Source organism: Bos indicus, chromosome 29 (assembly GCF_029378745.1).
Source record: "Bos indicus isolate NIAB-ARS_2022 breed Sahiwal x Tharparkar chromosome 29, NIAB-ARS_B.indTharparkar_mat_pri_1.0, whole genome shotgun sequence".
Taxonomy (NCBI): Eukaryota; Metazoa; Chordata; class Mammalia; order Artiodactyla; family Bovidae; genus Bos; species Bos indicus.
Window position 1 is genome coordinate 39064059 of NC_091788.1, and position 12333 is coordinate 39076391.

The following is a 12333-nucleotide window of genomic DNA, read 5'->3' on the forward strand; positions in this document are numbered from 1 at the left end:
GGTTCTAGATCCTTCAGTCCCAGACACAAACAGAGGCAACCATTTGATTCAGCACCATTAAGAGTGAAACCCTTTATTCTTTACTAAGAATAGAGTGTGAAGACCACCAAATACAGTTCACCAGCATTCTGGGCAGGAGTGCCCAAAGTGTGAGTGAGTGTGTGTTAGGAGTGGCCTTACTGATTCCTGAACCACTCTAAGCATTTACACTGCCCGTGCCAGGCCAATTCTGTCATTTCCTCGATCAAAGACCGAGAAATACAGTCTCAGGAAGACGTCACCCAGGTACCAGGTCTCTGTAGATGAACTCACTCGGTTCTCTTGAAAGGTGGTATAGCAGCGGCCTCTATCATCCTGGGGGAGTCAGAGACACACACCAGTCAGCATGAGCCCTTACCGGTGACTTCCCCCAATATCCAGAACCAGCACAATTCTTTGTTTTATTTCCCTCTTTTGGTAAGTATCAAGGGGTTTTCTCAGCATCAGAGGATGTCAGAGTTCATCCAAAACCAAAGAGGGCCAAGACATGAGGTTTCCATGAGGAAGGGTGTGGTGAGTGCAGGACTGGGAGTTGGGGAAACAGAGGAATGAAAAAAAACAAAGTCCTACTATAAAGCATAAGGAACTATATTCAATATTCAGTGATAAACCAAATGAAAAAGAATAAGAAAAAATATATTTTTTCTGTGTATGACTGAGTCACATTGTTGTGCGGCAGAACTTAATGCACACTGAAGATTAGCCAATCTTCAATATATATTTTTTTTTTTAGAAAAGAACAAGTGTGTCCATAATTCCCTTCACTCCCTGTTACTTTTCTTCTCACACCTGCTCCTTGTTTTCTCTGCAGAGAATGCTGGTTCTCCTCCTGCATCCCTACAATCCAAACTTTATTAAAAAAAAAAAAACAACAAAACTTTTTTTGTATTGCAGTATAGCTGATTAACAATATTCTGAGTTTCAGGTGGACAGTAAAGGGATTCAACTTTATGTATCCGGGTATCCTGGTCCAAAGACATCTCTCCCATCCAGGCTGTCATGTAACTGAGCGGAGTTCCCTGTGCTACAAAGTAACTCATTGTTGGTTATCCATCTTAAATAGAATAGTGCCCACAACACGTTCTTGAAGACTTAACTCAGGAACTCAGAGAAGCCTCGCTAGGACCACACTCACCCTCTTTGGCCACTCCAGGCTTGGTTGGGTAATGTACTCTGTTTCCCCATACCCACTGGTCAGTCCGTAGCCCTCATCACCCCTCGTAAGTCCCCAGTGCCCCAGTGCAGACCATCTTGAGATGACATTTGCATGGAATCCAGTGCAGTTTTGCCTAGAAACAAGTAACCCTCCATATGGCTTAATGAGTTTGTCATTTTAGAATTCCTGAAATTCCCTCTCTTCCTCAAAGCCTTCTTGAGCCCATCAGCCTGCTCTGAACTCTCGAAGGGAGCTGACATGAAGCCTGCACCCTGTGACAGGGCTGAGCACTCACTGTGCACCCTTTATTCAACTTAGTATCCAACCTCCCCACAGAGGGGTCGGGGACATCAACTCACAGAGGAGGCACCTGGCCAGAGCAATGGGAACATGCAGCTGAGAACTAGGCTGACCATGTAATTTATCATCCAAACCAGGCAAAGTTTGAGAAGGGAACAGAGATTGTTAACTTATCATGGACATCACACTGGGACTGTCACCAGCCATTCTCCTTGTAACATGGGCTATTTCAGGGACTGCTAGAGCTGAATTTCATGTTCATGCACCTACGGGTTCAGATTGAATTGAAACTCTTTGAGGACTGAGGACCTTAGTGTTCCCCTCTCCCTGACTCCCACCATGCCCTATGGTGTGGCATCTCCACATTTATTTCAGGAAGATCAGTGTCCCACACAGCCCTTACTTCTCAAATGATTGGTTTTGTGGGAGGCACTGGCCCAGCTACAGGGCTCAGCAGCATCTGCAATGGGGTGACATGGCCTCCAGAGGGCGCCCTCCTCCCAGCAGTAGCCCAAGGGTTCCTGCAAGCTCCAGTTTGAGAACCAACCTTCAGTATTGTCCTCTCACCTTGAGGATGTAGGCTCGACCTGGCACTGGGTAGTTGATGCCGTTGATGGTGAAGACAATAGAGGGCAGGGTATTGACCTCAGAACATGGAACGTAGTGCTGTTAGAGAGAGAGGGAGAGAGGTTGGCCCTGGAGATGCTTCTGGTGTGTGGAGACTGGGAGTGACCCTGGGGCATAATGCTTCACCTCGGAACCCCGTGGTATGGCACCGATGAGCCTATGGATGTTATTGACCAGTCTTCTTGGACCTACGATATCTGATGTCCCGGTGTCCACAAGGGCCTTGCAGCCATCAGAACAAGCAATAATCTTTCTTTCAATGGAGATGCTGAGAGACAATGGAAGAAAGCAGGCATCAAGGTCACTCTGAGTCTCCCCAGAGTTGTCCCCTTCCCAACTGTCTCCTAAACAGCCCTTCATCTCTTGCCCTCTTTTCCTTTATTCTCGACACAGCACCTTTCTTGACTTCCTCGGATGCAGTACTTGAATATACCAGGATCTTTGTACCTTTACACAAGCTGGTCTTCCTTCCTAGAAGACACCAATCCCCTTTGACTAGCAAATTTCTTCTCATCTTCCAGATTCCACCTTAATTGTATGGTTTTCGAGAATTCTTTGCCCCAGTGTTTATCAGTCTCCTATCTTGGTCACTCTCTGTAGACCCTCATGTCTGCTTCTGCTGCTGCTGCTAACTCACTTCAGTCATGTCCAACTCTGTGGGACTTCATATAGGGCAGCCCACCAGGATTTTCCAGGCAAGAGTACTGGAGTGGGTTGCCATTGCCTTCTCCTTCTCATGTCTAGCATGTACCAAAGTCACAATTCACTATGTGGGCGAGTCACCACATGTACATCTGCATTCTTAGATGTGAGGGTGAGTTTTATTCTCATTGTCTCCCTAAAGTGCCTGAGACACAGTGGACACCCAATGCTTGTCTTTTCAATGAGTGAATGAAGACTGAGAAAATAATAAGAAACCTCCAGAGAGCTGTATCTGATGGGGAACAAACAACAGGTCACAGCAGAGTGAAGATGGAGATTCACAGGGGCAGCAGATTCTCATAGTAGGGGGAGAAAGGGGCTCCTCTGGGATAGTGTGTCTCCCAGCATTGCTCCTACAACCAGCTCAGACCCTGAGACCCTGGCCAGGAAATACATGACTAGCCCACAGAAACTCCAAAGGACAGGTCAGCTTTTGTCTGAGGGTATCACACAGAATCCTATCAATTATGCCTCTTGTTCTCAGGTCACTCCTGGATCCCACCTTCCTGATTCCCTGATTCTCTGTTATAGACCCTGTCCCACTGTGTGCCCAAGAACATGGCGTGTCCTTTTTATTAGTTGCTTTCACATCTTAAGAATGCAGCCAACCTCTCTCCACTCCTGGGTAGCTGCTCCCTAATAAGACCAGTTCTCCCCATTTTCTCAGGACTGTCCCTGTTTTTAAAATGACATTCATCTGTGCTGAGAACTTCCTATGTCCTAGGTAGCCCTGGACAGTCTGTCATCTTATCATAACTCTGTTCAGGCTGGTGAAATTCTCCATGATCCTCTGTTCACCACATTGTAGAGTCCTCTAACCATGGACCCCACCTCAAAGGGCAATGGGTGCAGCCCTACGCCAGCTGCACAGACCTCTCTGGACCCTTTTACAACCCTTGTCAGAGCCTTGCTCAGAAGGCCTGAGGATTATGAACCCATGGATTGTTTGTGTATCTAAGTGCTTGTGTGTTTGTTTGTATGTGTGTTTCCATGTGTCTCTGTGTGTGCTTCTGTGTGTCTGACTAGCTATGCATGTTTTTATGTGTCTCTGTGTATGTTTAAAGGAGAAGGCAATGGCACCCCACTCCAGTACTCTTGCCTGGAAAATCCCATGGATGGGGGAGCCTGGTGGGCTGCAGTCCATTTGGTTGCGAAGAGTCAGACATGACTGAGCGACTTCACTTGCACTTTTCACTTTCATGCATTGGAGAAAGAAATGGCAACCCCCTCCAGTGTTCTTGCCTGGAGAATCCCAGGGAAGGGGGAGCCTGGTGGGCTGCCATCTATGGGGTCGCACAGAGTCAGACACGACAAAGTGACTTAGCAGCAGTAGCAGCAGTGTAGGTTTATATATGTCTGCTTGTGTGTTTCCATGTGTCTGTCTGTGTTGTTGAAGGTGGTGTATATGTCTGTGTGACTGTGTGTCTGAGAATGCATTTGTGTGTGTCTGCCTGTGTCCATGTACAGTAGTGGGAGCATCACTTGGGCTGACCCTCAGAGGGAGAGGCTTACCGGTCCATGTGTACACTCCAGTCGCCTGCTTGGATCAAGGGTACCCAGTTGAGCTCTCCCTCATAATAGCGGTGGTCCACCCCACCAAACATCACCACACTGCCCTCCCGCTCATCTCTGTAGAGAGAAGAGAGGGGGCAATCCTTGGAGGATAGTAACAGCAGCACTGTCTGAGAGCTGTGCTTGTCCACCCATCAAGGCCCTAATAAGGTCCCCATGTACAGATGCAGAAATAGCATCTGGGAGAGATTGAGATCCAGACTGAGGTCTGTTACTGGCTAGTGAGTGGCACAGAGGAGGTTAGAAGCTGAATCACTTGGCTGGGAATCACCCACTATGTCTTCTGAAGACGCCCTGGACCTCCAGTGACTTGAGTGCTCAGACACCCTCAGAGGACACGATGCTGAAGTGTTTTGGTTTCCCCTTGTCCACCTTGTCATTTTTTCAGGAAAATCAAGGCCTAAGGGGAGTTCAAAGGGTGTGAGTTCAGGTTACCCAGAGTTGGCTTCACTGGCCTGTGACCTCTACTGTCCAAAGGGCCACACACTGAGAAGGGACCCCGCCTCTGCTCTCCCTGTCTTGAAACGCCTAATATTTCTTGAACAAGGGGTCCCACACTTTTGTGTCCCACACTTTCATTTCTCACTGGCTCCTACAAATTGGGTAGCTGGTCCTGGGCTCCCAGTGAAATGCTAATGAGGAAGGAAAGATATCCACCATCCTTCTCATTTCTTCTTTATCAAATTCATAAGCAAATCCTAATGCCTTTTCCTTCAACTTGTTTTCTGTTGCCTTCCATTAGTCGTCCTCCTCACTCACCCCACTAGACCGTGTTACTGATCTTGAGCCCAGGAGAAGGGTTGGGTTCCAATAAAATTTTATTTATAAAAGCCAGGGGTGAAGCCAGTTGGGCCCTTGGGCCATAGTTATCTTGGGTTAGATTATCTCTCACAATGGTTCTTTATCAAGTGTACTATAATTTTCATGCAACTGAAAGCACCTTCAGCTAATTTGGAGAAAGGGATTGTCCATCTCAGACTTACTTGCTCAAGTAGAAGGCAAAAACAGGCTCAGAAATGGCACGTTGATTCTTCAGCTTGTCAAAGATGGGGATGGCTCCAGAGAAGGATATGTTGGGGTAGTTCAAGCCCAAGACACCATCATAAATTCTGCCCTCAAACCCGTATTCCTCAATGCTTAGACCAAATGGCTGGTCAGTACTTACAAGGTTCCCAATCTGTGGGAGAGAAGAGTGTTCCCACTTACAGATACCTGAAGTGGGGCTCAGACTGGGCTGGGGTGCATTGCCATTAGATCATCAGAGAAAAATTGAGGCTGGGCTCTGTCTTCGGTGGCCCACAGATGGTTAGATGAAGCTGGGAGGGGAATTTGGGTTCGATTTGAGATAGGCTGTGCATTTTGTAACATTTGCCCCTCTGAAAAACACCACTGAGTGAATCAAATTGGCCTCATGGCTTCTGTACAGGTGGGGCAACCAAGAATCAGGCCAGGTCCCATTGGTGCCATCTTATGGGCAAAACCATCAAGAGTAAGATAGCTTTCTCTTTGTCATCACTGTGACCTATGACAGGAATGGACTGCATTCTCTGTAATGTACTGTGGATTCTGCATCTGTCCAGGAAGACAGAAGCCAAAAACACAATCTTGCTTGCAAGGTTCTATGAAACTACTGCCTGGGGAATTCACTTTTGGGGACACGTGCATATTTCTGTGAGTATGTATGAGAGAGAAAGAGAGAGAGGGGAACTACTCAAGTATTTTGGGGGAGGCAGGCCATAGGTTAATTAGACTCTCAAGGGTCCTCTAGAGTGAGAACTCATTTATCAGACCCCTTGACTTCTCAGGCCCCCAGTTTCCCACTCTGGATACCTGAAGCCCTTGACTGCCCCCAGGGTCCCCAGATCAGTTTTGTCCTGTCCCCAAACACCCCACAGCAACTTCAGTCCTGAAAAGCCAGCCTAACTCCACCTTTTATCACATGTGTGCCCTCAGCAAGGTCCTTGCTGTCTGCACCTCAGTTTTCTCATATGTCTCATGAGCTAATCAGACCACCTGCTGTGTGGGATTGTTGCAGGATTAAACCAGTTATCACCTGAAAATGCCTGGAACAGTCTGTGAATATAAAAGTGGGTGCTTTTTTCCCTTCTTCTAGCTCCCAGCAAAATGAACCTTGAACTACTCATGGGCAGAGGAGCTGCATGTCCACACCTCAAGCCACTCTCTGGGTTAGCTGATTTGTTTGCTCATGTGTTACCATGGGCACTGCCTCCCCAGAGACATGATCCTGTGGATAAGATGGCCAATATCTATGGAAGTTAGTATAGGAGGGGTCCTGACAGATGGTGCTGCATCTGTTTTCAAGCAGTGGTCACTCCATAGCCAGTCCTGACTCGGCATTTGTTACACTGTTACCCGAACTGTGTCATGAACAACAACTCCTTTCATTCTCCCAGATCCATAGGTGATCCTGAAGGTCTTATTGGTAAGCCGGAAAGTGGAAGACTGAAGATGTCTGAACCTAACGTGTGTAGCTGCAGACACAAGAGATGAGTGTCATCAGGTGTCAAGGGTGGAAACATGGTGGCAGGGCAAGTAAAGGATGGTCTGGGTATAGTGTATCTGTACTCACAACAGGCTGGACTAGTGCAAAAGTCGGAGGGCACCCACAAGTCAGATGAGGCTGTGTCAAAGACAACCTGGAATTCCTGAGGGGGTGTTCCAATGGTGATGTTACCCATGTAGACCAACTACAGGGAGAAGGAGGGAGTGGGTTAGTGCAGAACTGGCTACCCTCTATTCCCACACTGATGCCTCCCTCTGGGTGTCACATATCTCTTGAGATCACTTTCTAACTATCGTGAAGCTCACAGGCTTTGGTCACAGACATATCTGCATTTGATATATTTTTCCTGTGCTACATTGTATGCAGGATATTGACTCAATGACCAGACGTTGAAGTGGTACCTCCTGCATGGGAAGCCCAGAGGCATAACCACTGTGCCTCCAGGACTGCTGGACACCCAGGGAATCCTGGTGCCTTCATTTGAGAAGCTCTGTAGTCTCTTCAAACCCAGCCTTAGCACCCACTTCTCCAGGAGATCCTTCTTGATCAACCCCAGCCACTCCCTCTAAACTCAGACCACATCCAATCAACAGCACACAGTTGACACTTTCATTTGACATGTGTATTTACTCTTTGCCTACCTCTCAGGCTGGCATGGGCATTTTTGACGACATCTTTAAGACAAAATAAGCCCTTTTTCTAAACTAAAAACAGGAACCACAGCGATTCTTATGGCCATACTCAGAATACAGATTCAGTAACTTTTTACTACCATCATTCTTGCATCTGTGGAAACTGAATTCCTCTACCTGGGGATTCACAATTGCTTTGCAGTTGGTTCTACCTTTTGATCAGTGATGGTTCACTCTTCATTTATAACTGAGTGGCTCATTTATTTCAGAAGGAACAATCACCCTCAAACTAATGACACGTCTTTGACACAGAAATGGATGTTTACCTGCCACCTGGTAATTGCCAGGCCCAGTCACAAAGACCAACAGTTGAGGATGAGAGTGCCTTCTCCTCTGGGTGGGGTCCCTCTTTCCAGCGTTTCTGCCTTCTACAGGAACCCAACCCCAACATCCCACCTGGGACCTCCAGATGAGCCCCAGTGCTAGGCTAGAGCACCAGAGGGCGCTGTGGAGTACCATCCTCCCAAAATACTCACATCCTTGATGTTTCTCAGCGGGTGAGTAGTTAGATTTGAGCCACGAAAAGAAATCTGGGACAGACTGTAAGCATGCTCCTTCAGAAAATTGTTCAGCATGTTTTTTCCACTGACGACATTTCTCATGGTCTTCAGTCTCCTTAGAGGTATTCTTTCACCAAGCATTCGACAAAGAAAACAAAGAAGATGCTACAATTAGCTGTCAGTGTTAAGGTATAACTGTTATTGTTATGGCCTTGTGTATTTTCTAACCATTTTTATGAGGCACATTATTATCAGAATTTTATGCATATACCATGGCAAAGACATAGATTTCAATACAGGTTCTGTTCTGCAATCTTGCGTAAGACATATGACCATGAGTGTCTCAGTCTTTCCTTCAGTATAATGGTAGAATGTAACAATACAAACCCTCCAAATAGGATATCTTGGGGATAAGTGAAGTGATGGATATAAGGTACCTGATAAATAGGAAGTCTCAACAATGACATCCATTAGCATTGCTGTTGCCATCCCACTCGTTCCTTCTCATAGAACCTCAAGGAAGGAGGTAGAGGGGAACTCTTATGCTCTTTTACAAGTGAGCAATTTTAAATTCCAGAAGTTTCTGAGTTGGCTCTGGTCACACTGCTTGTCAGATACAAAACAATGTAAAACAGTGTATCTTTCTCCAAGTTGAAAGAGAAGAGAGAGTTGAAAGAAGAATGCAAGATATAGGGAACAAGTAAGGGAAATTCAGAGGCTTGAGAAGGAAGTAAGAGTCAAATGAAAAATTAAAAGAAAACAACACAAAGAGAAATACACTCCCAGTGACTTCCAAAGAGATGGAGAGATAAATGACAGTGATACCAAAATGCAGACATAGACATAAACACACTCAAGTAGACAGGGGAAAAAAGGGACACATTGAAAAAAATGTAGAAAAGTACTATTCCACAGGACCACATCAACATCTGCATTGACTGTGCATTGAACAGTTGTAAGGAGTTGCTTTTTCAATAGGTCATGACATGACTGGACCTCAAGATTTGTGCAACCCAAATGTACACCAAGACCTTTGGTTCCACAGTTCCTATAGCAAGTTACTTATCAATAAGTAAGAGTTGAGCTTTAAGACTCTTAGGGAAATATTCCATTACATTCTAAACCTGATGGGTGGAAGAATAATCAGATGAAAAGAAAAATCTGAGAAAGGAATATGATGTGGCTTATAGTCCCCATACTTACTTGACTATGCACTCTGAGAAGGCCACCAGCCCGAGGAGCACAAGCCACTTCATGTTTATTTCCTGGATCCAAGTACTCAGGGAAGATTTGGTTCTTAGCATGTAGTGGTGACCAGGAGCCCCTAGTTATATATGCTCTGACCTACCCTAGTTTTCCCCTTTAGGCCACTAAAAGATCTGAAAAAAACACAAAGGTCTTGATAAAATCTTTACTTTCATCAGTGTGCTTGGTTAGTGGCCTTTGAAGCTTTTCAGAATACAGAGAATTGAACTGTAATCTCTTCCTTGAAGCTTGTCTGGAAAATCAAACTGATCTGCATGGACATCTAAGAAGATGGAGAACCTTGCCTACTTGGAGAAAAAAATGGCTAGGAATATCATGAAAATGGGTACTAGGGGCAATGCTCGACACTCGTGATTTAATGTCGTCTTCCTAGCCATTTCATGAGATACGCATTCCTGTTTTTTCATTGGAGATGAGATTGCTAGGAGGATAAGTTGTCAAATGGTAAGGTGAAGACTTCAGGGACAGCCCAGGGCATACAACTGGCTTTAGGTAGTCAGTCTAATGGCAGATATCAGGAGCACCTATGATGCCAGGCTGCATCAAAGATTTAGGGTAGAGCAGTACTTCAATTGCATGGAATTCAATTCCTCAGTATTGGAAGAAATTTCATATGCATTCACAAATATTTTGTATCATTCAACAACTGTACAAGGAAGAACTGTGTGCTAGGTTCTGGGTTAAAAGCTTCAAAGTCAAAGTTGATCAAGTCAAAAGTAGCCTTTATCTTAAGAGAGCTAGAAGTCTAGTTCTCACAAACTCATGGCCCCAGAAGGCAGGAAATATGATACTAGTGGCCATGTTGAAATCTGGGCAGCACAGGCCTTACCACTGGGAGCAGCCTTTCCTCCACTTCACCCATGCTGGGAAGCAGGCCAGTTGGCTATGTTTTCAAGAGAATCAGAAGTTTGGATATTTATGTACAATCTACTGATTTTAATGTTAGCAACTAATTTTTTTTTTTTTTTTTTTACCAAAAAAACCATGGGAACAAAATCTCCACAGCGATGTGCTGGAATCAGCCTTCAGTCTCTGCAGGTTTTTGTTTCTGGCCTAGAGTTGGGAGTGCAGTGGGGACAGAGAGAAATTTATTTCATGTTGGCTGATTTTAAAAGAGACTGAATACATAGTAAACATGCTGACTCATTGGAAAAGACCCTGATATTAGGAAAGATTGAAGGCACGAGGAGAAGCAGAAAACAGAGGATGAGATGGTTGGATGGCATCACCAAGTCAATGGACATGAGCTTGAGCAAGCTGTGGGAGTTGGCGATGGATAGGGAAGCCTGGCATGCTGCAGTCTGTGGCATTACAAAGAGATGGACACAATTGAAGGAATGAACTGAACTGAACAAATTAAGAACAAAGACTAATAAATCTAATTATAACAATAAATAACTAATAAATATATCTAAAACAACCATTACTTAAGTGACTTTAAAATTCAGACATATGACTCTACATTCAGAGTGGAATATTTTCTAAGGAAAAACAAAAAATACTGCCCATCAAAAACAAAACCAAAGAGAACCAAAAGAAAAAAAAAAAAGGAAAGAAATCTGACACTATATTCAACAACTATATCCCTTTGGTATCTCTAATTTTCTTAAAGAGATTTCTAGTCTTTCTCATTCTATTGTTTTTCTCGATCTCTTTGCATTGATCGCTGAGGAAGGCTTTCTTATCTCCCCCTGCTATTCTTTGGAACGCTGCATTCAAATGGGTATATCTTTGTTTTTCTCCTTTGCTTTTTGCTTCCCATCTTTTCACAGCTCTCTGTACGGCCTGCTCAGACAGCCATTTTGCTTTTTTGTATTTGTTTTTCTTGGAGATGGTCTTGTTTCCTGTCTCCTGTACAATGTCATGAATCTCCATCCATAGTTCATCAGGCATTCTGTCTATTAGATCTAGTCTCTTAAATATATTTCTCACTTCCACTGTATAGTCATAAGGGATTTGATTTAGGTCATGATGGAATGATCTAGTGCTTCTCTCCACTTTCTTCAATTTTCAGTCTGAATTTGGCAATAAGGTGTTTATGATCTGAGCCACCGTCAGCTCCCTGTTTTTTTTGTTTTTGTTTTTTTTTTTACTGACTGTATAGAGCTTCTCCATTTTGGATGCAAAGAATATAATCAATCTGATTTAGGTGTCGACCATCTGGTGATGTCCATGTGTAGAGTCTTCTTTTGTGTTGTTGGAAGAGGGTGTTTGCTATGACCAGTGTGTTCTCTTGGCAGAACGCTATTAGCCTTTGCCCTGCTTCATTCTGTATTCGAAGGCCAAATTTATGTGTTACTCCTGGTATTTCTTGACTCCTACTTTGGCATTCCAGTCCCCTATAATGAAAATGACATTTTTGGGGGGTGTTTTATAGACGGTCTTTTAGGTCTTCATAGAACTGTTCAACTTCAGCTTCTTCAGTGTTACTGATCAGGGCATAGACTTGGAGTACCGTGATATTGAATGGTTTGCCTTGGAAACAAACAGAGACCCTACTGTCATTTTTTAGATTGCATCCAAGTACTGAATTTCAGACTCTTTTGTTGACTATGATGTCTACTCCATTTCTTCTAAGTGATTCCTGCCCACATATGTAGATATAATGGTCATCTGAGTTAAATTCATCCATTCCAGTCCATCTTAGTTCGCTGATTCCTAAAATGTCTATGTTCACTCTTGTCATCTCCTCTTTGACCACTTCCAATTTGCCTTGATTCATGGACCTGACAATCCAGGTTCCTAGGCAATCGGAATCCTATGCAGTCTATACAGTATTGAATCTTGCTTCTATCACGAGTCCCACCCACAACTGGGTGTTGTCTTTGCTTTGGCCCCATCCCTTCATTCTTTCTGGAGTTATTTCTCCACTGATCTCCAATAGCATATTGGGCACCTACTGACCTGGGGAGTTCATCGTTCAATGTCCTATCTTTTTGCCTTATCATACTGTTC

The 12333-nt window shown here is 44.5% G+C and overlaps 1 protein-coding gene across 1 annotated transcript; it reads right to left on the reverse strand.

The window, feature by feature from the left end:
- Window positions 1-204: 204 nt before the first annotated feature.
- On the reverse strand, window positions 205-9368 carry LOC109554169 (pregnancy-associated glycoprotein 1). The gene is made up of 9 exons (XM_019954472.2): window positions 9316-9368; window positions 8089-8239; window positions 6987-7104; window positions 6770-6888; window positions 5380-5573; window positions 4337-4453; window positions 2249-2390; window positions 2063-2161; window positions 205-354 (listed from the first exon to the last, which is right to left on the reverse strand). Exons 1-9 carry the CDS (start codon window positions 9366-9368, stop codon window positions 205-207), a joined length of 1143 nt encoding a protein of 380 aa, XP_019810031.2.
- Between the last annotated feature and the right edge of the window lie 2965 nt (window positions 9369-12333).